The 26,472-nt window shown below is 40.6% G+C and overlaps 3 protein-coding genes across 3 annotated transcripts; 1 reads left to right on the forward strand and 2 right to left on the reverse strand.

Moving 5' to 3' along the window:
- Positions 1 to 12: 12 nt before the first annotated feature.
- On the reverse strand, positions 13 to 9,225 carry LOC145901765 (myosin-6-like). The gene is made up of 37 exons (XM_082989538.1): positions 9,129 to 9,225; positions 8,815 to 8,921; positions 8,460 to 8,603; positions 8,202 to 8,358; positions 8,040 to 8,067; positions 7,866 to 7,962; positions 7,707 to 7,799; positions 7,580 to 7,643; positions 7,413 to 7,511; positions 7,242 to 7,345; positions 7,038 to 7,176; positions 6,850 to 6,968; positions 6,630 to 6,779; positions 6,387 to 6,557; positions 6,104 to 6,277; positions 5,911 to 6,043; positions 5,738 to 5,843; positions 5,446 to 5,619; positions 5,255 to 5,378; positions 4,919 to 5,055; positions 4,589 to 4,844; positions 4,261 to 4,503; positions 4,018 to 4,194; positions 3,564 to 3,944; positions 3,359 to 3,496; positions 3,051 to 3,285; positions 2,826 to 2,974; positions 2,595 to 2,761; positions 2,335 to 2,518; positions 2,085 to 2,250; positions 1,694 to 1,934; positions 1,434 to 1,626; positions 1,185 to 1,360; positions 964 to 1,117; positions 722 to 892; positions 312 to 512; positions 13 to 162 (listed from the first exon to the last, which is right to left on the reverse strand). The coding sequence occupies exons 1-37, from the start codon at positions 9,223 to 9,225 to the stop codon at positions 13 to 15; spliced, it is 5,799 nt and encodes a 1,932-aa protein (XP_082845664.1).
- A 1,524-nt stretch (positions 9,226 to 10,749) lies between these two features.
- On the forward strand, positions 10,750 to 20,388 carry LOC145901767 (myosin-6-like). The gene is made up of 38 exons (XM_082989540.1): positions 10,750 to 10,846; positions 11,454 to 11,560; positions 11,783 to 11,926; positions 12,031 to 12,187; positions 12,322 to 12,349; positions 12,432 to 12,528; positions 12,594 to 12,686; positions 12,750 to 12,813; positions 12,882 to 12,980; positions 13,048 to 13,151; positions 13,217 to 13,355; positions 13,425 to 13,543; positions 13,609 to 13,758; positions 13,831 to 14,001; positions 14,111 to 14,284; positions 14,345 to 14,477; positions 14,545 to 14,650; positions 14,768 to 14,941; positions 15,009 to 15,132; positions 15,325 to 15,461; positions 15,536 to 15,791; positions 15,877 to 16,119; positions 16,188 to 16,364; positions 16,438 to 16,818; positions 16,890 to 17,027; positions 17,096 to 17,330; positions 17,408 to 17,556; positions 17,621 to 17,787; positions 17,861 to 18,044; positions 18,128 to 18,293; positions 18,421 to 18,661; positions 18,729 to 18,921; positions 18,999 to 19,174; positions 19,242 to 19,395; positions 19,467 to 19,637; positions 19,821 to 20,021; positions 20,168 to 20,296; positions 20,383 to 20,388. The coding sequence occupies exons 1-38, from the start codon at positions 10,750 to 10,752 to the stop codon at positions 20,386 to 20,388; spliced, it is 5,784 nt and encodes a 1,927-aa protein (XP_082845666.1).
- A 1,207-nt stretch (positions 20,389 to 21,595) lies between these two features.
- Positions 21,596 to 25,439, reverse strand: LOC145902653 (uncharacterized). The gene is made up of 7 exons (XM_082990704.1): positions 25,225 to 25,439; positions 24,812 to 24,933; positions 24,351 to 24,486; positions 23,283 to 23,548; positions 22,606 to 22,916; positions 22,312 to 22,444; positions 21,596 to 21,894 (listed from the first exon to the last, which is right to left on the reverse strand). Exons 1-7 carry the CDS (start codon positions 25,418 to 25,420, stop codon positions 21,709 to 21,711), a joined length of 1,350 nt encoding a protein of 449 aa, XP_082846830.1. The 5' UTR covers positions 25,421 to 25,439; the 3' UTR covers positions 21,596 to 21,708.
- Between the last annotated feature and the right edge of the window lie 1,033 nt (positions 25,440 to 26,472).

A 26,472-nucleotide genomic window follows, 5' to 3' on the forward strand; every position in this document is an offset into this window, starting at 1 on the left:
GCCAGATAATGACTAAACGTAAATTTTCCTCACCTTTACGTCTCTGGCCTTGGATCTCATCTTGTTGAGTTGAGATTCCGCCATCTCTGCTCTCTCCTCCGCATCATCAAGCTCATGTTGAAGTTTTCTGTATTTGCCCAAGTTTGTGTTCGCTTGTTCCTCCTGGAAGAGAAATTGAAATTGTTGCAGAGATATTTGTCAGTTTAAACATCCGGTATTTACATTGAAATTTACAAGTCCAATGACAAGTACTGTCAGCAAATATGACAATGAAACTACTAGTAAATCACAACCTCTAAAATGATACTTACAGCTTCCTCAGCTTGTCTCTTGTATGTCTTGACCTTGATCTGAAGTTTATCAACGAGATCCTGGATTCTGGTGAGATTCTTCTTGTCCTCCTCACCCTGGTAGGTGATCTCCTTCAATTTCCTCTCAAGTTTACGTTGACTTTTCACTGAGTCGCCATTTCGTCTCTGCTCAGAATCCAACTCGTTCTCAAGTTCACGAATCTGTGTAAGAATAAATTGAGTTAATTATATTCCATCAATAATTGTGGCAAGAAAGTATGAAAAACATATCGCTGCTTTAATGATTAAGGTTTGGTTGCTGAGAGATACGAAACTCTTTGTTGTTTCGTGTAAAAAAAACAAAATATTATTGCAATACATGTTGGTTTCTGTAGTTTTCGCAACTAACAATTCCGCAAATATTTTCTTACTCTGGTCTCAAGCTTCTGAACTTGCTTCTTTCCTCCCTTCAATGCAATGTTCTCAGCTTCGTCCAATCTCTGTTGCAAGTCCTTCACAGTTTGTTCCATGTTCTTCTTCATTCTCTCCAAGTGAGAAGACAAGTCTTGTTCCTTCTTCAGTTCCTCGGCCATTGTTGCAGCCTGAAGTAAAATATAATTATTATCTATACATCAACATACGAGGTATTTTTATATGAAATGCATCAACTAACGTCAACGATGGCTTTCTTTGCTTTGTCCTCAGCATTGCGTTGTTCTTGCACAGATTCTTCAACCTCTGATTGCATGGTTTGAAGTTCACCTTCAAGTTTGCGCTTCTGGTTGATGAGGGCTGTGTTTTGTGTGTGCAGGAGGTTCGATCGTTCACTAAGTGGAAATAATAATGTTACTAAAAGTCGCATGTTGCTTCGCATAACTTGGGAAAGATTCGAACCTGCTCTCGAGTAACTCTGTCTCTGCCAGTTTTCGGCCTCGTTCAGCTTGTTCAAGAGCTGATCGAAGTTCTTCGATTTCAGCTGTGAGAAGATTTCCTCGGCGCTCGATTACAGCTGTCTGTTCTTGCAAGTCATCAGAGTGTCTCTGAGCTTCATCCACTTGCATCTCAAGATCCTACAAAAAGTTTTATATTCATAATTCTGAAAAACAACCTGTGCCACTCAACGATGAAATTTTTGAATTATACCTTAATGTGGGCTTGGACAGACTTGGCTTGCTTCTGTGCTTCTGATGCTTGTCTGGTGGCGTGACCAAGTTGAATTTCAAGGTCGTTGAGGTCACCTTCCATCTTCTTCTTGATGCGGACTGCCTCCTGGCGAGCTTTGCTCTCCGAATCCAAAGTGGTTTGCATCGATTCAATTGAACGTTGTTGGTTGCGTCTGTCGAACATAGTATTTATAAACACTCCGTAGAACTTTAAAATGATCTGAGGATCGTGATAATCACCTCTGGTTATCGATCTCCTCCTCCTTTTCTGAGACTCTTCTCTCAAACTCTTGCTTCACTTGAGCAAGCTCCACCTGCAATCGGAGGACCTTCGACTCTTCTCCTTCAATTGCTCCTTCAGCCTCCTCAAGAGCAGCTTGCATCTCGTTCCTCTCGTGTTCCAAAGTCCTCTTTGCCTTCTCGAGTTCATGAATGCTTTTTCCTCCTTCTCCAAGTTGATCGGTGAGATCAGCAATTTCCTCTGCATTGGAATAAGGTCGTTAATATCAAGTGTTGGAATGAATCAAAGGGTTTCTTGTTATGGGAACTACTGCGCAAAACTAATATATTTCGCTACAGAGGTTTGCAACCGATTTATTTAATACCGACGTTTTGCTTCCAGATCACACACCTTGCAAGTTTTTGTTTTCTCGCTTCACAGTTTCAAGAGCGTCAAGAGATTCTTCGTAAGCATTCTTCATCTTAAAGAGTTCAGTGGAGAGACTGCGTGATTCCTTTTGGGATTGTTCCAATTCGACTTGGACTTCCTCTTGCTTTTGTTTGTGCTCGGAAAGAACCTTCATGAAAAGTTCAGATTAAAACCATGTCGGTGGTTTGTAGGGTTAAATACCCAGCACTAAAGTGTGGGAGAATTTACAAACCTTGTCGAAGTTTCGTTGTTTCTTGTCAAGTGCAGCAGCAGCGGAGTTGGATCTTTCCAAGTCGATTGTGAGATCCTCAATCTCTCCCTGAAGACGGTTCTTGGTCTTCTCAAGACTTGATGCCTTGGCTTGCATGGCTTCAACTTGTTCCTCAGCATCCTGAAGACGGATTGCCAACTTCTTCCTGTAATTACAGGCGTATGGAGTTAAAAGCCAAATAATCAATAATTTACAGAATTCGTTATTTAATCCAAACGTACTTGGCATCTTCAAGCTCTTCAGTTCTCTGAATGGCGTCAGTTTCGTATTTGTTTCTCCATTGAGCAACTTCAGCGTTTGCCTTCGAAAGAGCTCGTTGAAGTTCAGCCTTGGCTTCTTGTTCCTCTTCGTATTGCTCCCGCAAGAGGTCGTTGTCGTGACGAGAGGCCTTCACAAGATTAAATGTTTACAAAACTAAAACATCGAAATTCAAAACAAGGGTAAATCATTACCTGTACGGCATGGGCAAGTGCAGCCTTAGCCTTAGTTTCCTCTTCAACAACTCGCTTCAATTCATCGATCTGTTGAGTTGAGCTGTTCTTGCTTCGTGTCAACTGAGCCATCAAGTGTTCGCGCTCTTCCAATTGTCGGCCGAATTCACCTACAATGAGCAGTTGGTGAGAATTCTATCGCAAAATTGCTTTGAATCCCTGCATCACATTTAAACTCTTTCTTACCATTCTCAGATGAAAGTCTGGCCTTGGCTGCGTTCAATTCGTTCACTTCCTTGGTGAAGTTGTCGTTCTTCATCTTGGCCTCGTTAAGTTGTTCCTCCAAGTTACGAGACATCTTCTCGTAGTTGAGCTTGGCTTTAGTGACGCTCTCAACATTGGCTGCGAGATCATCAATTTCCATCTTCATCTCGCTCTTTTCCTTCTCCAACTTCTGCTTCACTCGTTGCAAGTTGTCGATCTGTACAAGGAGAGGAAAAACTTTAAGTTTGGTTTTCTTCAATTGAAAATCGAAATGAATCAAATATATTTACTTGTTCACTCATTTCGGCCGAGGTGTCGGCATGTTTCTTTCGCAGAGTGGAAACTGTGGCCTCATGAGCCAAGTTGGATTCTTCCAATTCACGACGAAGTTTTGCGAATTCAGCTTCACGACGTTTGTTGAGCTCAATCTAAATGATAAAGTCGTTAAATACAGTAATTTACTAAACACTACAACCCTATAATAAATTTCGTTACCTGAGCAGCAGTTGCTCCACCAGCTTCTTCAAGTCTCTCGCTGAGCTCCTCCAACTCTCTGGAAAGATCAGCTCTCTGCTTCTCGACCTTTGCGCGAGCTGCACGCTCAGCTTCCAACTCCTCTTCAAGCTCTTCAATTCTAGCTTGGAGCTCCTTGATCTTCTTCTGGAGTTGAGCCACCAGAGCTTGTTCATCTTCCAACTTGGTAGCAAGCTGGCTGTACTCAAACTCTTGCTTCTTCAACTTCTCTTCAAGTCGTTGTTTGTCGTTCTCAAGATCCATCACTGTTTCTTGAGTAAGACGAAGATCTCCTTCCAACTTCCTCTTGGTTCTCTCAAGTTCCATCCTAAGTTTCTTCTCTTGCTCCAAGGAAGCTTCCAACTGCAAAAAATTGCATTCGTGTTACATTTGGTCCTGGTAAGTTTTTGTCTCATATTAAGAGAATCAAACTTACGTCATCAACTTGTTGTTCGAGTTTGGACTTCTGTTTGGTCAAACTGTTGACTTTGTCTTCTTCCGATTGAAGATCGTCAAGAGTTTGTTGGTGAGCTTCCTGAAGAGCTTTCTTCTCCTTCTGCAACTTGGCAATCTGCTCATCTTGAGTAGCCAACTCCTCTTGGAGATTTTTCAACTGAAATGAAAGTGATTTAAAAAAACCTGAACTCTTGATAACATCTTCAGCAAGCAATTAACAAACCTTGTTCTCAGTTGCGTGCTTTTCCTTCTCAACTTTAGCCAAAGTGATCTCAAGATCATCAATGTCCTTCTTTAACTCGGAACATTCGTCCTCCAACTTCCTCTTCTTGGACACGAGCTCGTTGTTAAGCTCCTCTTCATCCTCCAATCGCTCGTTGAGTTCCTTGATCTTTCCATCCAACTCAACCTTGGTCTTGATCAACTGGTCGCATCTGTCCTCACCATCGTCAATTTGATCTTGTTGCTGTGGAAGAAAAACAATGTTGCGGTTTTAGTTTAAGCATGAAGCATCAACTATAACTATCGTTGTCTTGTAACAGATTACTTACAGCTTGGAGTTGCATGAGCAGATCGTTCTTCTCTTGGATGAAAGATACTTGCATCTCCTCCAACTCCTTTCGTCTCTTCATTTCCTTCTCCAAGTTCACTTTGCACTCTTCGTAATCCTTCTCGAGGACTTCGAGTTCCTTTGCAGCTTCTGCGGTCTTGAGGAGTGGCTTGATCTTGAACATAAGCTTCATCCACTCCCATGTTGCCATTCCGAAGTAAGCTCTCAAGTTGGACTGGATCACGCGGCAAGCTTGTCTAATGGATGAAGACAAACAACGTTTATTTGTGAAGATTAATTTAGTTTGATGTTTTATGGATAAATATTTTACCTTCGCTCGATCATTTTCTGGTATTCCCTCCTCATGATCATTCCTCTCATGCGAGCTTGCACGAGCTTGAAGATCGATGACAATTTGTTGTCACGCATTTCTTCCAGTTTACCGATCATACCAGCACGGAAGAAAACCTAAACAATATTACCAAGCACATGTTTATATTCCCAAAGACATGTTGGTTCTTAGTATTGTTTCACAGAGGTTTTTTCATGGCATTGCACAATTACTATCGATTAGAACTGCCATATATCTTAAATAATGCATATTTTATTGTAACTTGTACCGCAGTGGTAATATGTCAATCCGTAATCCAAACGTTATTATAAATACCTTGGTGTGACCAAGCTTGTAGCTTTCATGGTCGATGTCGATGCTTCCGAGAAGTTTCTCTGATGATTTCTTGCTGTCCATGAACTGACCTTCAGGTGCTGCGTTCGGGTTCAAGATGCGGTAACTAAGCAACAAACAACAATTAAATACTGTTCTTTGTATGTTAAATATGGCTTGATGATGTAACAAACCGTTGCTTGAAGTCTCCGTATGGAATCCTGTTGGGGAATCCCTTCCTGCAGATACGAATACCTTCCAACACACCGTTACAACGGAGCTGATGGAGAACAAGATGAGACTCCATCATTCCTGGTTGTTTCTGCTCGTTGGGAATCAGACAACGGACGAAGTGGGGAGATGTTGATCTGAGTAAAGAATTTTCATCATTAACTGAAAATATTACACAACTAAAGTATATGTGCTCTAAAAGAAATGCGACGTTATGTTAAAAAAGTATTGGATGAATTTAAAAATAGTTCTTACTTCAAGTTGTTCATGAGGTTGTTGAGAGATTGTCTGTGGAGAGATGAGACTGTGTTGAAGGATCCTCCCTTCTTACGCTTTCCACCTTTGCCACCACCGCTGGCAGCTGAAACAGTTTCCTGTTAGTATTTTCAAGACAATTTACTAGCTAGTGTTAAGCTGTTTTAACCAACCTTCCTCTGGGCTCACGTATCCTTCCCAGATGGTTTGCATCAGTTTAAGGGAAGCCTTCTTGTAAAGATCGACCACGCTGTTGTTCACTGGATCCTTGTTCTTCTCCAACCATCCAGAAATGTTGTAACCGACCTTCGCACAGAGATGAGTTTAAGCTACAACAAAACCCTTCACCTAAATTGATGAGCTTACAGTTCCGGCGTAATGGTAAAGTTCGAAGTGAGCTTCGTATTTGGTTTTCTTGGTTGGTTTTCCGAAAGCTTTGCTCTTTCCAAGATGGTTCTGGTAGAGTTTCTCCTTGAAACTGTTGTCGGAAGCTTTGGGGAACATGCATTCTTCCTCAAGGATCGACATGATTCCAAGTGGCTGTTGAATAATACAGTGATGTTAATGTTGGTTACGGGATGTTGATTGGAGAAGGATTTACGTGAAAAAATGTATTTACTATAAAATGTATTCACATAGAAGTGTTTACCTTCTCAATAAGTTCAATGCAAGCAGCCAAGTCCATTCCGAAATCGATGAAAGTCCATTGGATTCCTTCCTTCTTGTATTCTTCTTGTTCGAGGACGAACATGTGATGGTTGAAAAACTGTTGAAGTTTCTCATTGGTGAAGTTGATGCAGAGTTGTTCGAAGCTGTTGCACTAAACAGAGAAATAACAATTTCAATAAAAATTCACCTTTACTGAATCATAAAACTACAAGTGAAATCTTACGTCGAAGATTTCGAAGCCAGCAATATCCAGTACACCGATGAAGAAGCTTCTCGGCAGCTTGGTGCTCAGAGTCTGGTTGATAAGTTTTACCAACCAATCGAAGTGACGACCGAACAGAGCTTTGCTGAGGGCTCCCAAACCGTATGAAACCTGAGAGGAAACGAATTAGGGAAATTGTTTTGCTTGACGAAATATTTCATGTGCATTTCAGTCGTCATACCTGGTTGCATGATTGACCTTTGCTGACGTATTCGTTTCCGACCTTGACACGTGGGTGGCACAAATACTTGACGAAGTCGGCGGAGTTGAGTCCGTACAAGTACGCAACTTTGTCAGCCTCTATAGAAAGATAGGGTTTGTTAGGAAGGCAATCACATAAAAATGTTGAACATGTTTAAGTTGACGAACCTTCGGTGCCGTCGGGCTCGGCTTGTTCCTCACGCTGCTTGTTCTTGAACTTCATGTTCTGTTGGTGGAGGATACCAGCCATGAGTCGGTAAATCCCGTTGATCTCTTCCTGGCTGAAACCAAGGATGCGGAAAGCTTCCTGGAATGCAAATTAAGTGTATCCGATTCCTTGTTCAGTCAACATTACTAGTTGGTAAAACTTACGTCGGTCAAGAGCAATTCCTGGTTATCATCGAGGTTGTCGACGGTGACAACACCCTGGCTGATCGTCTTGTAATCGTATGGGTCCTTGGTTAACAAGAGTTGATCTAACAACAAAATTTAAATTGAAAGAGTTGTTTCAAACATTCTTTCATTAAACCCCGTTATTCTCACCAATCAGTTCGGGTTTTCCTCCAGAGATGATCTGGTAGAAGATGTGATAATTACGTTCGCCTTCCAACTGGTAGATGACACGAGACTTTTCGAGCAAGTCTAAACAACATCCGGGTCATGTAGATGTTTGTAAAAGTCAAGTGTTGCAAAGCGAACACAATACTTACAATGCTCAATGTCACCAGATGCCAACATTCCGGTGCTACCGAAGTGAATTCGGATGAACTTTCCCTGTTTTCAACAATTTTACTGTTAGTGATTTTATCCACTATTAAGTTGTAATGTAAAACTTACGAAACGAGACGAGTTGTCGTTACGGACGGTCTTGGCGTTACCGAAAGCTTCCATAGCGGGGTTACATTGAACAATTTGATCTTCGAGAGTTCCCTGCAAACAAGTCAAGATTAGAAGGTTTCAACTTAACAGATAAAAGTTTGGGTTTTTGGGACAAACCTTGGATTCATCTTGCTTGCCTCCGAAGGCAGCGACAAGAGCAAAGTATTGGATGACCTTCTTCGTGTTCACAGTTTTTCCTGCTCCAGATTCGCCACTAGATGGAGTAAATAGATCGGTTGTTACGTGATTTTGTTACAAATTGTTTGTTTGATCATTATGAATGCCACTTACGTAATCAACATGGATTGATTCTCACGATCTGGAAAAAAACAGGAAAATATTAAGTTTTAGAAAATTTCGTGTTTCTGTGTATTAGTGTTTTTTTAAGGATTAATGAGAAATTTGTAATTGGTCGAAACATTTCTATAACTAAGTTAAAATTTCTTTGCTTACTCATCAACATGTTGGCGTAAGCGTTGTCAGCGATCGAGTAAAGATGGGGAGGCATCTCAGTTCGTCGCTTGCCCTTGTAAGCATTGATGACGTATGGAGCGTACACTGGCAACATCTTGTAGGGGTTCACAGTCACACAGAAGAGACCGGAGTAAGTCTGAAAACGTAAAGTATTTTGATATTTGGCAGATGTAGTTTCGTTTGTTGGTGGAAAGCAAGTGTTGAATATGTATGAAGTCTTGTTGTTGATGAACTCACGTAAATCATGAAGGACTCGTATCGGCTTCTCAAGTTGTTGAGAACGCTAGCTTCGTTGAGGAAAGTCATGTTGGCCATATCCTCACACTTCTCATATCTCGGTGGGTTCATCTCCTGCAAGTCGTCTTCTTTCACCGTCATTTCCTGGAGAACACAAGTTTCACATAGAAATCAATTCAGTTGCAACAATTTTAATTTGAAACAATCTTTAACCTTCATGTCTGTTTCGACGACATTTTGTAATGCGAGGGATTTATTATATTTCGTTTAAATATATGGCGAATACTTTTATTAACAGTTGAACCAACACTCGGCACAGGTTTATGTTTAACTTCAAACTTATTCCATTTCTTACTTTTCCTCCTTCTGTAGCCTTGATCGTACATTTTCCTCCTTCGTTCTTGATCAACTCTCCGACGACGTAAGCGTTCTCCTTGTCGGGAAACCATACGTACTTCTTGCCTGAAACATTGTTGTTCACAAAAATATTCACACGTGCTACTTACAACACAATAAAAGTCCAATTTGTGACGATTTGCGTTTGCAATAAAGTGCTTTAATACCTCACTTTGTCTCGTAGTAAATTGTGCGTTTTGTTGGCGTTATAACCAATTTAACAAACGGACAAACTTTATCGTGAGCTTTTAAATTTAAAATTGTTTCACTCACCGTCGGGTTTCTTGGTCTGATTCTCAATAATCTTCTCACGGGTCATCCGAAGATAAGGAGCAGCATCCTGCACCGATTCGTAGTCGAACGTTGCCATGGTGATAACTCAGCTGAAAGCAGGTTTTGCTTAAGTTTAAAACTTTGAAGTTTTTATCTAAATTTTTCTCGTATTCACGTTCTTTGTCGCTTTCAAACTTGTTGAAAAAAACATTATAGTACTTCGTAGTAACTTTAATAAATTTGGGGATCTTTAGAAAATTAAGTATTTGTTGGCTAGTTTTAATCGCTTTCATGAAACCAGTTTACTATAAAATCGCCTAGTATTATTATCCTTCCTGTATCTGATCCTTACCTCGAACTGTAGTCGCACAGTAGAGTGATTAAGTTAAATAGATGACTGATAAGTCAACTTGTGATTTGGAACAACGAATCCCGCTGCTTTTATACCGTCTCGAACTCTCCGTTGGCCTTTTTCCCTCGCTTGAAGGTCGACAACTGGACGTTATAACACCTAATATGTTGTCGGCACCTTCACATTTTGCACTGTGCCGATACCGCTGTTGTTATCCATCACCTTGCTAGGCGATAATGTCTATGCGTGTTAGGGAACTCTGCATGACAAATATATGCATATTTTATACGTTGCATCGGCTTTGATGATCTCGGTACCGCCTAAAAGTAGGCAAATAGTAAGAAAAGTGCGGTATGCATCATATGCGCGTTGCTATATCGATGAACATTAAACGTTTACCGACATTTTACACCAAAAGACCGCGGACGCATCATTTATTTCACGTACACACAATGTATACTTGTAGCAGGTCAAGAAACTATGGCGACCGTCACAGACCGATCCTTACACCCTTTCAATATAATCACAAACTTATGTACTGTTACTTACGTATCGTCTTGTCCTGATTTTTGTACCGGAAAATATAAGTTACCATGTATATTGTGAAAGTGGATTTATTCAAATGCGAAACATTGTAGTTCAGTGTTTGTTTTTATAACAATTGCATTAAAACACCCGGTTTGAGCATGGAAGATGGTTTAACTCAGCACCAGCATTGCACGAAGCAGACGTTCGTTTGACTGTATCAGAAACTTTGCATGAAATAAACCCAAGGATTTAAAAATTGAACTTCCTGGGAAGAGGATTTCTGCATGAACTACTCCCAGTCCAAAAACAGCTGATATATTTTAATATAATTAGAAATGCAAACCTTGGTCTCTACGACATCATCGCCCCTCTGCATGAAGTGACGACATGAACCGAATGACGGTCATTGTGACGTAACAGCTGCCCAGTTGAGGAAAAAAGGTCGAGCGTCTTTATAAGCGGTTGGAAACAGAGAGAAGACATCATTTGTTTTGCTTGTGACACAACAGTCTTACAAGCAAATACTCGGTAAGAATAAAAACAATATTTTGTTAACGTTGTAAAAATATTACGTGACATAATTTAAACTTGGTTGACGGCTTCATAGAAATGTGAAGTATTTACAAGACGATGAGTTGATTAAAACGGCAAAAATAAACTTACCATCAATGGAAATATATTGACTTCTAGTGTGTACTCACTTGGGTAATTCTGTTTTTGCTCAGCTCATCTTTCGTCACCATGGCAACGTTCGACTACGAATCGGTGCAGGATGCTGCTCCTTATCTCCGGATGACCCGTGAGAAGATTATTGAGAATCAGACCAAGAAACCCGACGGTAAGAAGGATTTTAGTTACAAAACTTCATGAACAGCTTTGTGTAATATTAAAAGTTCCAATTCGCCTACATTCTGTTTGTATGACGCAACGTTAGATAAAACTTTAAAAATACGCATTTAGTTTCGCAACTAATTTACAGTTTCAACTTCACTTATTACTGGCTTTAAAATATTTTAAACATCGGACAAGTTTAGGCAAAAATTTAACTGTTATTGGAACCCTGCTAAACAGCTGTGGTGCCAAACGCCTTCACAAAGACCAATTTATCGAAAAATGCGATAACAAGTTGTCAGGGTGCTATGTATTAAATCGTGTAACGGACCAAAGTAACGTTGGCGGCCTCAGGCAGAACGCGCTGCTGCCTTCAAGAGGCCTTTGTGTGATTGCTACAGAAAATCTTAGTTGTTTACAAAGCAGCAGAAGTGAGGATTTCTCACCGTTATTTGTAAAGATAGCTGTTGGTGATCTGTCACGGCTGTCACACGTTCAAAACATGTTGCTGTGATAACTCTTACAATGTATTGAGTCTGAAAAAAAGACTGTCAATTATGTTGTTATGTGTACGCTGTAAGTAGTTAATATTTTTGTGAACAACAATGTTTCAGGCAAGAAGTACGTATGGTTTCCCGACAAGGAGAACGCTTACGTCGTCGGAGAGTTGATCAAGAACGAAGGAGGAAAATGTACGATCAAGGCTACAGAAGGGGGAAAAGTAAGAAATGGAATAAGTTTGAAGTTAAACATGAATCTGTGCCGAGTGTTGGTTCAATAATTGATCAAAAGTATTCATTTTACAATTGAACAAAATATAAAAAATCCCAGCGTATAACCTCGCAATACAAAATGTGGTCGAAACAGACATGAAGTTAAAGATTGATTCAAATTAAAATTGTTGCAACTAAATTGATTTCTATGCGAAACTTGTGTTCGGCAGGAAATGACGGTGAAAGAAGACGACTTGCAGGAGATGAACCCACCGAGATATGAGAAGTGTGAGGATATGGCCAACATGACTTTCCTCAACGAAGCTAGCGTTCTCAACAACTTGAGAAGCCGATACGAGTCGTTCATGATTTACGTGAGTTAATCAACATCAAGACTTCATACATATTCAACACTTGCTTTCCACCAACAAACGAAACTACGTCTGCCAAATACCAAAATTCTTTTTTACGTTTTCAGACTTACTCTGGTCTCTTCTGTGTGACTGTGAACCCCTACAAGATGTTACCAGTGTACGCTCCATACGTCATCAATGCTTACAAGGGCAAGCGACGAACAGAGATGCCTCCCCATCTTTACTCGATCGCTGACAACGCTTACGCCAACATGTTGATGAGTAAGCAAAGAAATTTTAACATAGTTATAGAAAGGTTTCGACCAATTACAAATTTCTCATTAATCCTTAAAAAAACACTAATACACCGAAACACGCAATTTTCTAAAACTTAATATTTTCCTGTTTTTTTCCAGATCGTGAGAATCAATCCATGTTGATTACGTAAGTGGCATTCATAATGATCAAACAAACAATTTGTAACAAATCTTAATCACGTAACAACCGATCTATTTACTCCATCTAGTGGCGAATCTGGAGCAGGAAAAACTGTGAACACGAAGAAGGTCATCCAATACTTTGCTCTCGTCGCGGCCTTCGGAGGCAAGCAAGATGAATCCAAGGTTTGTCCCAAAAACCCAAACTTTTATCTGTTAAGTTGAAACCTCTAATCTTGACTTGTCTGCAGGGAACTCTCGAAGATCAAATTGTTCAATGTAACCCCGCTATGGAAGCTTTCGGTAACGCCAAGACCGTCCGTAACGACAACTCGTCTCGTTTCGTAAGTTTTACATAACAACTTAATAGTGGATAAAATCACTAACAGCAAAATTGTTGACAACAGGGAAAGTTCATCCGAATTCACTTCGGTAGCACCGGAATGTTGGCATCTGGTGACATTGAGCATTGTAAGTATTGTGTTCGCTTTGCAACATTTGACTTTTACAAACATCTACATGACCCGGATGTTGTTTAGACTTGCTCGAAAAGTCTCGTGTCATCTACCAGTTGGAAGGCGAACGTAATTATCACATCTTCTACCAGATCATCTCTGGAGGAAAACCCGAACTGATTGGTGAGAATAATGGGTTTTAATGAAAGAATGTTTGAAACAACTCTTTCAATTTAAATTTTGTTGTTAGATCAACTGTTGTTAACCAAGGACCCATACGATTACAAGACGATCAGCCAGGGTGTTGTCACCGTCGACAACCTCGATGATAACCAGGAACTGCTCTTGACCGACGTAAGTTTTACCAACTAGTAATGTTGACTGAACAAGAAAATGGTTACACTTAATTTGCATTCCAGGAAGCTTTCCACATCCTTGGTTTCAGCCAGGAAGAGATCAACGGTATTTACCGACTCATGGCTGGTATCCTCCACCAACAGAACATGAAGTTTAAGAACAAGCAGCGTGAGGAACAAGCCGAGCCCGACGGCACCGAAGGTTCGTCAACTTAAACATGTTCAACATTTTTATGTGATTGCCTTCCTAACAAACCCTATGCTTCTGTAGAGGCTGACAAAGTTGCGTACTTGTACGGACTCAACTCCGCCGACTTCGTCAAGTATTTGTGCCACCCACGTGTCAAGGTCGGAAACGAATACGTCAGCAAAGGTCAATCATGCAACCAGGTATGACGACTGAAATGCACATGAAATATTTTGCAAAACAATTTCCTTAATTCGTTTCCTCTCAGGTTTCATACGGTTTGGGAGCCCTCAGCAAAGCTCTGTTCGGTCGTCACTTCGATTGGTTGGTAAAACTCATCAACCAGACTCTGAGCACCAAGTTGCCGAGAAGCTTCTTCATCGGTGTACTGGATATTGCTGGCTTCGAAATCTTCGACGTAAGATTTCACTTATAGTTTTATGATTCAGTAAAGGTGAATTTTTATTGAAATTGTTATTTCTCTGTTTAGTGCAACAGCTTCGAACAACTCTGCATCAACTTCACCAATGAGAAACTTCAACAGTTTTTCAACCATCACATGTTCGTCCTCGAACAAGAAGAATACAAGAAGGAAGGAATCCAATGGACTTTCATCGATTTCGGAATGGACTTGGCTGCTTGCATTGAACTTATTGAGAAGGTAAACACTTCTATGTGAATACATTTTGTAGTAAATACATTTTTTCACGTAAATCCTTCTCCAATCAACATCCCGACGCCAACATTAATATCACTGTATTATTCAACAGCCACTTGGAATCATGTCGATCCTTGAGGAAGAATGCATGTTCCCCAAAGCCTCCGACAACAGTTTCAAGGAGAAACTCTACCAGAATCATCTCGGAAAGAGCAAAGCTTTCGGAAAACCAACCAAGAAAACCAAATACGAAGCTCACTTCGAACTTTACCATTACGCCGGAACTGTAAGCTTATCAATTTAGGTGAAGGGTTTTGTTGTAGCTTAAACTCATCTCTGTGCGAAGGTCGGTTACAACATTTCTGGATGGTTGGAAAAGAACAAGGATCCAGTGAACAACAGCGTGGTCGATCTTTACAAGAAGGCTTCCCTTAAACTGATGCAAACCATCTGGGAAGGATACGTGAGCCCAGAGGAAGGTTTGTTAAAACAGCTTAACAGTAGCAAGTTAATTGTCTTGAAAATACTAACATGAAACTGTTTCAGCTGCCAGCGGTGGTGGCAAAGGTGGAAAGCGTAAGAAGGGAGGATCCTTCAACACAGTCTCATCTCTCCACAGACAATCTCTCAACAACCTCATGAACAACTTGAAGTAAGAACTATTTTTAAATTCATCCAATGCTTTTTCAATACAACGTCGCATGACATTTGAGCACATATACTTTAGTTGTGTAATATGTTCAGTAAATAATGAAAATTATTTACTCAGATCAACATCTCCCCACTTCGTCCGTTGTCTGATTCCCAACGAGCAGAAACAACCAGGAATGATGGAGTCTCATCTTGTTCTCCATCAGCTCCGTTGTAACGGTGTGTTGGAAGGTATTCGTATCTGCAGGAAGGGATTCCCCAACAGGATTCCATACGGAGACTTCAAGCAACGGTTTGTTACATCATCAAGCCATATTTACCACACAAAGAACAGTATTTAATTGTTGTTTGTTGCTTAGTTACCGCATCTTGAACCCGAACGCAGCACCTGAAGGTCAGTTCATGGACAGCAAGAAATCATCAGAGAAACTTCTCGGAAGCATCGACATCGACCATGAAAGCTACAAGCTTGGTCACACCAAGGTATTTATAATATCGTATGACAGAAAAATCTATTTATTCGTGATGGTACAAAGATCACAAGAATATATGCGTTGTTAAAGTGATTAAAACTTTAAGCTAGTGTCTGTCAGAAGTTAATAAAACTTTTTTGAACAATACTAGAAACCTACGTACGTTTGTTAACATAAACATGTGCTTGGTAATATTGTTTAGGTTTTCTTCCGTGCTGGTATGATCGGTAAACTGGAAGAAATGCGTGACAACAAATTGTCATCGATCTTCAAGCTTGTGCAAGCTCGCATGAGAGGAATGATCATGAGGAGGGAATACCAGAAAATGATCGAGCGAAGGTAAAATATTTATCCATAAAACATCAAACTAAATTAATCTTCACAAATAAACGTTGTTTGTCTTCATCCATTAGACAAGCTTGCCGCGTGATCCAGTCCAACTTGAGAGCTTACTTCGGAATGGCAACATGGGAGTGGATGAAGCTTATGTTCAAGATCAAGCCACTCCTCAAGACCGCAGAAGCTGCAAAGGAACTCGAAGTCCTCGAGAAGGATTACGAAGAGTGCAAAGTAAGCTTGGAGAAGGAAATGAAGAGACGAAAGGAGCTGGAGGAGATGCAAGTATCTTTCATCCAAGAGAAGAACGATCTGCTCATGCAACTCCAAGCTGTAAGTAATCTGTTACAAGACAACGATAGTTACAGTTGATGCTTCATGCTTAAACTAAAACCGCAACATTGTTTTTCTTCCACAGCAACAAGATCAAATTGACGATGGTGAGGACAGATGCGACCAGTTGATCAAGACCAAGGTTGAGTTGGATGGAAAGATCAAGGAACTCAACGAGCGATTGGAGGATGAAGAGGAGCTTAACAACGAGCTCGTGTCCAAGAAGAGGAAGTTGGAGGACGAATGTTCCGAGTTAAAGAAGGACATTGATGATCTTGAGATCACTTTGGCTAAAGTTGAGAAGGAAAAACACGCAACTGAGAACAAGGTTTGTTAATTGCTTGCTGAAGATGTTATCAAGTGTTCAGGTTTTTTATAAAATCACTTTCATTTCAGTTGAAAAATCTCCAAGAGGAGTTGGCTACTCAAGATGAGCAGATTGCCAAGTTGCAGAAGGAGAAGAAAGCTCTTCAGGAAGCTCACCAACAAACTCTTGACGATCTTCAATCGGAAGAAGACAAAGTCAACAGTTTGACAAAACAGAAATCAAAACTTGAACAACAAGTTGATGACGTAAGTTTGATTCTCTAAATATGAGACAAAAACTTACCAGGGCCAAATGTAATAAGGAAGCAATTTTTTGCAGTTGGAAGCTTCCTTGGAGCAAGAGAAGAAACTTAGGATGGAACTTGAGAGAACCAAGAGGAAGTTGGAAGGAGATCTTCGTCTTACTCAAGAAACAGTGATGGATCTTGAGAACGACAAACAACGACTTGAAGAGAAGTTGAAGAAACAAGAGTTTGAGTACAGCCAGCTTGCTACCAAGTTGGAAGATGAACAAGCTCTGGTGGCTCAACTCCAGAAGAAGATCAAGGAGCTCCAAGCTAGAATTGAAGAGCTTGAAGAGGAGTTGGAAGCTGAGCGTGCAGCTCGCGCAAAGGTTGAGAAGCAGAGAGCTGATCTCTCCAGAGAGTTGGAGGAGCTCAGTGAGAGACTTGAAGAAGCTGGTGGAGCAACTGCTGCTCAGGTAACGAACCGTCTTTCAATCAGGGTTGTAGTACTGAGTAAGTTGCCTTATTAAACAACCAAATTGTTTAGATTGAGCTCAACAAACGTCGTGAAGCTGAATTTGCAAAACTTCGTCGTGAATTGGAAGAATCCAACTTGGCTCATGAGGCAACAGTTTCCACTCTGCGAAAGAAACATGCCGACACTTCGGCCGAAATGAGTGAACAGGTAAACATATTTTACATATTTCAATTTTCAAATTAAGAAATCCAAGCTTAATTTCTCTTCTCGTGCAGATCGACAACTTGCAACGAGTAAAGCAGAAGTTGGAGAAGGAAAAGAGCGAGATGAAGATGGAAATTGATGATCTCGCAGCCAATGTTGAGAGCGTCACTAAAGCCAAGCTCAACTACGAGAAGATGTCTCGTAACTTGGAGGAACAGCTTAACGAGGCCAAGATGAAGAACGACAACTTCACCAAGGAAGTGAATGAGTTGAACGCTGCCAAGGCCAGACTTTCATCTGAGAATGGTAAGAAAGGGTTTAAATGTGATGCAGGGATTAAAAGCAAGTTAGGTGATAGAATTCTCACTAAATGCTCATTGTAGGTGAATTCGGCCGACAACTGGAAGAGCGCGAACACTTGATGGCTCAGTTGACACGAAGCAAGAACAGCTCAACTCAACAGATCGATGAATTGAAGCGAGTTGTTGAAGAGGAAACTAAGGCTAAGGCTGCACTTGCCCATGCCGTACAGGTAATGATCTACCCTTGTTATGAATTGGGACGTTTCAGTTTTGTAAACATTTAATCTTGTGAAGGCCTCTCGTCACGACAACGACCTCTTGCGGGAGCAATACGAAGAGGAACAAGAAGCCAAGGCTGAACTTCAACGAGCTCTTTCGAAGGCAAACGCTGAAGTTGCTCAATGGAGAAACAAATACGAAACTGACGCAATTCAGAGAACTGAAGAGCTTGAAGATGCCAAGTACGTTGGGATTAAAATCCGAGTTCTGTAAATTATTATTTATTTGCCTTTAAACCCTTGCTTGTAATTACAGGAAGAAGTTGGCAATCCGTCTCCAGGATGCAGAGGAACAAGTTGAAGCCATGCAAGCCAAGGCATCAAGTCTTGAGAAGACCAAGAACCGCCTTCAGGGAGAGATTGAGGATCTCACAATCGACTTGGAAAGATCCAATTCCGCAGCTGCTGCACTTGACAAGAAACAACGAAACTTCGACAAGGTTTGTAAATTCTCCCACACTTTAGTGCTGGGTATTTAATCCTACAAACCACCGACATGGTTTAATCTGAACATTACATGAAGGTTCTTTCCGAGCACAAACAAAAGCAAGAGGAAGTCCAAGTCGAATTGGAACAATCCCAAAAGGAATCACGTAGCCTCTCCACTGAACTCTTCAAGATGAAGAATGCTTACGAAGAATCTCTTGACGCTCTTGAAACTGTGAAGCGAGAAAACAAAAACTTGCAAGGTTTGTGTTTAATTAAATCTGTCGCACACACAAAATGTAACATATTAGTTTTGCGCAGTAGTTCCCATAACAAGAAACCCTTTGATTCATACCAACTCTTGTTATTAACGACCTTATTCCAATGCAGAGGAAATTGCCGATCTCACCGATCAACTTGGAGAAGGAGGAAAGAGCATCCATGAACTTGAGAAGGCAAAGAGGACTTTGGAACACGAGAGGAACGAGATGCAAGCTGCTCTTGAGGAGGCTGAAGGAGCAATTGAAGGAGAAGAGTCGAAGGTCCTCCGATTGCAGGTGGAGCTTGCTCAAGTGAAGCAAGAGTTTGAGAGAAGAGTCTCAGAAAAGGAGGAGGAGATCGATAACCAGAGGTGATTATCACGATCCTCAGATCATTTTAAAGTTCTACGGAGTGTTTATAAATACTATGTTCGACAGACGCAACCAACAACGTTCAATTGAATCGATGCAAACCACTTTGGATTCGGAGAGCAAAGCTCGCCAGGAGGCAGTCCGCATCAAGAAGAAGATGGAAGGTGACCTCAACGACCTTGAAATTCAACTTGGTCACGCCACCAGACAAGCATCAGAAGCACAGAAGCAAGCCAAGTCTGTCCAAGTTCACATTAAGGTATAATTCAAATGCAATTTCATCCTTGAGTGGCACAGGTTGTGTTTCAGAATTATGAATATGAAACTTCTTTGTAGGATCTTGAGATGCAAGTGGATGAAGCTCAGAGACACTCTGATGACTTGCAAGAACAGACAGCTGTAATTGAGCGTCGAGGAAATCTTCTCACAGCTGAAATCGAAGAACTTCGATCAGCTCTTGAACAAGCTGAACGAGGCCGAAAACTGGCTGAGACTGAGTTACTCGAGAGCAGGTTCGAATCTTTCCCAAGTTATGCGAAGCAACGAGCGACCATTAGTAACATTATTATTTCCACTTAGTGAACGATCGAACCTCCTGCACACACAAAACACAGCCCTCATCAACCAGAAGCGAAAACTTGAAGGTGAACTTCAAACCATGCAATCAGAGGTTGAAGAATCTGTGCAAGAACAACGCAATGCTGAGGACAAAGCAAAGAAAGCAATCGTTGACGTAAGTTCATGCATTTCATATAAAAATACCTCCTATGTTGATATATAGATAATAATTATATTTTACTTCAGGCTGCAACAATGGCCGAGGAACTGAAAAAGGAACAAGACTTGTCTTCTCACTTGGAGAGAATGAAGAAGAACATGGAACAAACTGTCAAGGACTTGCAACAGAGATTGGACGAAGCTGAGAACATTGCATTGAAGGGAGGAAAGAAGCAAGTTCAGAAGCTTGAGACCAGAGTAAGAAAATATTTGCGGAATTGTTATTTACGAAAACTATAGAAACCAACATGTATTGCAATAATATTTTGTTTTTTCACTCGAAACAATGAAGAGTTATTTCGTATCTCCCAGATATGTTTTTCATACTTTCTTGCCACAATTTTTGTTGGAATATAATTTACTCAATTTATTCTTACACAGATTCGTGAACTTGAGAACGAGTTGGATTCTGAGCAGAGACGAAATGGCGACTCAGTGAAAAGTCAACGTAAACTTGAGAGGAAATTGAAGGAGATCACCTACCAGGGTGAGGAGGACAAGAAGAATCTCACCAGAATCCAGGATCTCGTTGATAAACTTCAGATCAAGGTCAAGACATACAAGAGACAAGCTGAGGAAGCTGTAAGTATCATGAGGTTGTGATTTACGAGTAGTTTCATTGTCAAATTTGTTGACAGTACTTGTCATTGGACTTGTAAATTTCATTGTAAATGCCAGGGGGTTTAAACTGGCAAATATCTCTGCAACAATTTCAATTTCTCTTCCAGGAGGAACAAGCGAACACAAACTTGGGCAAATACAGAAAACTTCAACATGAGCTTGATGATGCGGAGGAGAGAGCAGAGATGGCGGAATCTCAACTCAACAAGATGAGATCCAAGGCCAGAGACCATCGGGTATTTACCACATTTTAACACCTTATATTGTTTTGAATTTCGGCACAAACCACAGTTTTTTTCACATCTGCACGTTTTGTTTTTAGGACTAAACTTCTCACTCACAACCACGGATCGGAGACAATTGTGTTGTTGTTGTTTTTTGATAAATTCCAAATTATTTGTTTTTTAATCAAAATTTGGCTCATTCTTTTTTGAAACGCAATAAAACCCTGATCTGTCTTGTTGGGCGGTGAAGAAACGTTGCTGTGTGTTCTCTTTCACAAGGCTTGCACATATTCACAATTGTTAATAGGAATCAAACACATACTTACGACAGACGCGAACCGAGGTCGAGTTTTCAAGAGGTCCTGATTCATTAAAACAGGAAGTTCCTAAACGATCTTAAAATCGCTCAAAAATGCATCACTAATATTTAAGTTCTTGTAACAACGATATTGTGATTTTGAAAACACAACGATATTACGATTTTAAAAACACAACGATATTATGACTTTTGAAAACACAACAATGTTATGACTTTTACAACATAAAGATGTAATGAAATAACAAATCCATCTTGCCTTGTGTATTCAAATAAGTTGGCTTTCATCGCCCTCGTACAACATTTAAAACAAATTAAAGCAGCGGTCGAATTTAAATTTACTTCTAATGGTTGTGTTCTGCTCTGAGTCATCAAAAAATTCGTCATCAGCATAAGAAACTAATTATTTCCTGGGTAAAATCACCCCCCAGGCGCGTTATCTTCGCGGCGAAATTGTAATCGGGACAAATCTCGAGTGCGATTGTCACCTCGGATCCACAAAAACCTCACAAGTTCAGAGAGGCCGGCGGTTAGATTAAGGTGTGTCGCAATTATGGTGACCAGATTCTTCATGCTGTCACCTGTACCATGGTTTTTGGTTTTCACCACTTCCAGGAAGGTCGAAGGAAACGCATTACGTAAGATTTATATATTTGGAAAACTTTGGGCAAAATATTGAATGCAAATAGCGAACATTGCATTTGAATGCTGTTTTGCATGGAATTTTGGTTGTGGTTCTGTTTTACCCAAAAATATCGTTTCCTCACACACGATTGAAGGCTTTTTTGCTGTCACGTTTATATTTAAAATCATGTCAACACAAATTATAACTTCCTCTTTAAGCAATCAACCGCGTTATATATTTTTTATTAGCCAATCGCATTACTTCATGCTGTTACGATGTTACAACGCCGACACATCTGGAAAGACAACGTGTCCAAATTTTAAAAAAATGCAAAGTTCACATAAATTGTACAATTAACGCAAAGCCACAAATCTCGCAAAGCCAATAAATAACAGGTCTGACATGAATAACATCTTAACACTTTCATGTACAAACTCATTCATACAAGGTAGTGTGTAGTTGACATACAAGAATGCACGATAATCACAACAAATCTTCGCGTATTAGTCTCACAACAGGCGGGTGCATGGAAAGATCGCAAGCCTGCTCAAATGTCACGTGATAAAAAACGCGATTCGCTTCGATTTCCTTTGATCCTTGCTGCATGATTTCGAAGTGTCGAGTTCTAATCGATTCTTCCATGTCTGAAATTGTCATCGCGTTCCAGAACTGCGAAGAGAGAGGAATTATTTGATTCACTCAAGCGTCAAATTTGTAATTAACAGCCAGAAGTTTGCGCTTTGATGCAAAACTCGGAGCGTGCAACCACTACTAGCCAAAGCCAAATCGCTGTTCAATTACAGCAGACATTTAAAACACACGCATGTATTCGTCACAAATAGTTGCACTGATAATAAACACGGTTGAGTTTGCTTAAAATATCATTGAGCAGCATCTTAGTTTTGGCTTTCCTGTTTAACAAAGTTTTTAAATATAATAATACTACAATACTGTTAACACTGTCTACCTTTTGTTTGTTTGCGACAAGACTATACACAATACGTCTACACAGAATACTTGGGAAAAAAAGAGTTTTGGGAAACAGTAAAGTGTTCAATGTCAAATATGACAGAATAAAATGCTTACGCTGACTGCTGTGACGTCACATGTAAAATCGGCGCTCACGTATCTTCGTATTGTGTTGTCACGGGCAACGGGCAACCTCATTTCGCCGGAAAACTGCAACGACCCCAAGTGGACTTTCACGCTCATGTGTATGCTGAAAAAGTAACACTTACTTTTAGTAACAAACGTATTGTGCCGAAATTTTAGAAAATAGACAATGCACGAATACTCGCAGATTATTTTGGATAAATTAGTTAAAATAACACGTATCAGTTATATCATGCGGGAACCAATTATCCAACACTGTAGAATCACCTCGTCGGTTTCGACGGCCTGGGATAAACGCTCACGGGGTTTTCCCCTGGGTAACCACCCGGAGCCGCGGTTTCGTAACCGTAAGGTGTCGCCCGAGTGGTGGTTGGGGCCAAATACCAATAAGGGTCGGGAGCGTTTTCATTTTCAGTGGATTCTTCCGCTTCCGGCGTTTCGGTGGGGGGTGGACCGCCGGCCGTCGCGGCGTACGTGAATGGTCGAATTCGGGTGCACCCGGGATTGCTGTTACCCATGACGTCAGGGTGTGACGTCAGTCCACCGCATGGTTCAGTGAAGTCGTTGAATCCGTTCGTCTGTTAAAACAATTTAGTGCAATGTTTATTTATAGTGTTGCTGCTCCAAACTCTCACATATATTTCTCAGTACATATAGCGCGCATTTCTATATTTTACAGTTTACGTATTTAAACAGAACCTAACTAGGCAATATTTAAACAGAACGTTTGGCCGAGAACATTATACGTAACATGCTTGCTTCTGATAAATATTGCCTATTTCTTCGCAGGAATTGTGAGAATATTGTATAGTTCGGCCCAATACGCCAATGACATTTGCTTAATAAACAACGACAATGCCTGGACTTTTTTAGTTTTTTTACATTTTGAAATCAACATATGGAAACCCGGAAGTCGTCAAATCATCATCACTGCTTCAACTTACCCGCAATTGTGCATTTCTTGCCGCTTTGTTCCGTACGATCTGAACCTCGAAACAAGTGCTGTACATGTTTTTCTCCGAATTGAAAGACCACAACCACATGAAAGTGTACGTCCCCGGTCTAATGTCGCTCGGTACATTAAAGCTGTAAGTCGCCATCGATTTGTCAGTGTTTTCGCAAAACTTTGGCGCGTTTGCGAAACCGGGTTTAGGATATTTGCTACTGAGAGTTAAATCTCCACCAAAATCCGCACCACGTGGTGATCGACCTGTGACAAAACAGAAAATAAGTTGATGCGAATTTGCCTTTGATATAAACGTATTTAATATTACAAACGTGTTTGTTCCAATATAGAAGTGGGAGTAAAATATGAAAATAAGTTTATAAAAGATGGAAATTTGACATAGTGATAAATAACTCCATCAAAAACAAAAAAAAAATATTCCCGTAGTACAGTGGTTTGCGTGCAGCGCACCTGAAAAGATTCATGGCACTCACGGCGCACCAATCTTACATCTATCAAAACGATTTGTGCCTAGTTCGCCATTTTCTGTCGCAGTCGGCCAAGTTAATTTGTTTGTTGCTTGGTTCCATTTTTTCAAACAAATCCATTTTTTGTGTCAATTTTTACTTGACGCCCTTGGAAACGTAACACAAGGCGCAGTTTAAGAACAACTGCTATAATTATTTAATCATTCAACCTAAAAACAACACAGAACGTCATGTTTTGAAATCTCACACAACAATTATGCATGGATATTTTTGAGCTAACGAACGACATTAAAGCCTGTGGCATCTTTGGTAATTACCATTGTCACAAAATACAAGCGAACCCGAGACACCCGGACGACACCACAGATTTAATCGATTTCGGAAGCCGTGGCTTTTTACGTTTCGCGAAAACGATTTAATGTTGATTGGGCACTTTTCACAACCAAATGAACTTTGTTTACAAAAATATCACCACTTCTTGCTTTGTTCTGATGTAACAATCACTCAACTGCTAGCGTCAAAATAGCAGCACTAAGTTTGCAATATTGTATTTAAAAACTAACGATTGTAATTCCTACCTAGATCGAAAACCTTGATCCGCTTGAATTCCTCCAGTGTCGGATCGCTCGACGAAGGGGAACCCCCCGTCCGGTATATCCACGATCCGTAATCCGGAATCCAGATATTTCCACAAGCGCTGTCGGCTCCGTGGTTCTAGAATGAATACAGAACGGTTTAATGTCTGACGTAATATCGGAATACAACAGTACAAAAGGCTTGCCCAAGCATGTTTATACATTATTTAATTCGTACATTTTATTTGCAGAATTCCGTATTTACCAAGTCCTGGCGATATTAAAATACGGGGATTTAAACGAAAAGATCACCATCGTAACTAATATGCACGTTGTCTAAACTTGTTCTCCGCCAACAGAATAATTTGTTCATTAATTTCCAAAGTATATACGATGTATCGATTTTGAGTAAAAATAGTTTTTATGTGACGTAGAACATCCTTATATGGATTCCATCAAGTTACCTTCATTGGGTGGACGAGCACGACTTGTTGTCCAGGATAGTAGACGGCCATAGGATGAGTTTGGGTGTAAATCCGCTTCTTCTCCCCGCACGCGTTCTCATTGTTGGGAATGTGGTCGTAACCTGAAGAGGAAACGAATTAAAAATGTTGTCTTTTTTGGTCCAGAAAAAAGGATGAAAAGTAAAACCCTCTGGGAATCAGAACCTAAAGGGAGGTAAATCTGATGGTCTGTGGTTTTAAGAAGATGCCGACATGAAGGTTAAGAAAGGTTAGAAATCACTGACGTGTTTTAAACGCAAAAACCTAAATCATTTGTAGTTTGTTAAGACGACTAGTGGCAAGGTAATGTATGCAAGTTTTATTTTTAAGTAGAAACAAAAGCCAAACCACAACAATTCCCGCGTAAAACAAACCTTTGTCGAGTCCAAACACGCTTGTTTTCGGACATCTTACTTCCGCGTTTCTGGGAAATCCCCTGCACTTGTTCGGATCCCAGTCGGCTCCGTTTTTTTCCGTGTAGTCGGTGCACGCGATCCAACTGTGACCGTTAACCACACTAACGTAGAACACAGAGGCCGCTGCTATCACATTCCACATTACGCATGCCATGATATGTGCTCTAACAAACTGCAACCTAATCCTGAATACATAAGCAACAGTCAGTATATGGTAAGTGTAGATATAAACCACGTCCCACCACGACAACACTGCCAAACTCTAAATTGGGGCGCCCAACCTTTTTGGCTAGAGGAGCACATGTGGTTTTCATATAACTTGCCATTGGACAGGGAATTTGGTGCAAAAACAGACAACATTATCACACCGAAACCATCAGGGCGTTTTAATTTGCTCTACGTATTGGGATTTGTTTTACTGATTTTGCGTAAAACAACAATGTTCAATTTTGTCACTTGCCTGAGTACAGATGAGTTCGGTTACTTTGCAAACGCTGTGGAAATACGCCCCCAATTTTGCGAAATGTAAATACGCATCTTTGCTAAACAAGCTCACGCCATTTTGAAATTCGTCTCTTTAGCCACGGTAACAGGAATTCGACTTTTGCAAACTATCCACGTTCACTCGCTTCCAACGTTAATGCAGCAAATTTAACGAAGCCCTAAACATAGTATGTCTGTGCCTCAACCGAACCTATGCTAACTGCCTAAATACTCGCGCTTAGGCGCTGCTTTTATAACCTGTTCAGATTTGCATCGACGAACTTTTTTCGTCAATTTTTTGCGCGTTAACAAACACCTGCGAAGTGGATGATTTTTGATCATCCTATGACGTAACACCGTGACGTCAGATATGACCTTGACAAGTTTACGGTAGAAATTTAGCCCCGGGCTCTTGGTCATTATCGTACAAAGTGTCGATAGCCGGTCAGACGCATTTGCAACGTTTGATGTCGGCGGGTGCTTCAAAATCTCGTAGCTTTCCTCAAAAGGTGTGAAGTGAGTTACTGCGAAGTTGGCAACCTTCTGTATTCTTGCCTTTCTCAAAACTTTATTGTGCTGACAATGTTTTCGTAAAGATTTCTGTTTTTATTCATTTCGCTGTCCAGAGAAAGTATAACACGGCACTGGCTAAGGACAAACGTCCGGTGTCGGCCGCAATTCTGTGTAGAACATGTTTGCTGACAAGAAATTTAAAACGCAAAA

This window comes from Ascidia mentula, chromosome 5 (genome assembly GCF_947561715.1).
Source record: "Ascidia mentula chromosome 5, kaAscMent1.1, whole genome shotgun sequence".
NCBI classification, from domain to species: Eukaryota; Metazoa; Chordata; class Ascidiacea; order Phlebobranchia; family Ascidiidae; genus Ascidia; species Ascidia mentula.

Coding starts and splice junctions, on each gene's coding strand:
- LOC145901765 (XM_082989538.1), bottom strand. CDS start 9,225: ATGGCAACGTTCGACTACGAATCGGTGCAGGATGCTGCTCCTTATCTT. Junction 8,359..8,459: donor ACGAGTCCTTCATGATTTAC/GTGAGTTCATCA, acceptor TTACGTTTTCAG/ACTTACTCCGGTCTCTTCTG. Junction 163..311: donor AGAGACAAGCTGAGGAAGCT/GTAAGTATCATT, acceptor TTTCTCTTCCAG/GAGGAACAAGCGAACACAAA.
- LOC145901767 (XM_082989540.1), top strand. CDS start 10,750: ATGGCAACGTTCGACTACGAATCGGTGCAGGATGCTGCTCCTTATCTC. Junction 11,927..12,030: donor ACGAGTCGTTCATGATTTAC/GTGAGTTAATCA, acceptor TTACGTTTTCAG/ACTTACTCTGGTCTCTTCTG. Junction 19,638..19,820: donor TTCAGAAGCTTGAGACCAGA/GTAAGAAAATAT, acceptor ATTCTTACACAG/ATTCGTGAACTTGAGAACGA.
- LOC145902653 (XM_082990704.1), bottom strand. CDS start 25,420: ATGGCATGCGTAATGTGGAATGTGATAGCAGCGGCCTCTGTGTTCTAC. Junction 24,934..25,224: donor CGTGTTTGGACTCGACAAAG/GTTTGTTTTACG, acceptor TTTCCTCTTCAG/GTTACGACCACATTCCCAAC. Junction 22,445..22,605: donor AGGCCGTCGAAACCGACGAG/GTGATTCTACAG, acceptor TTACTTTTTCAG/CATACACATGAGCGTGAAAG.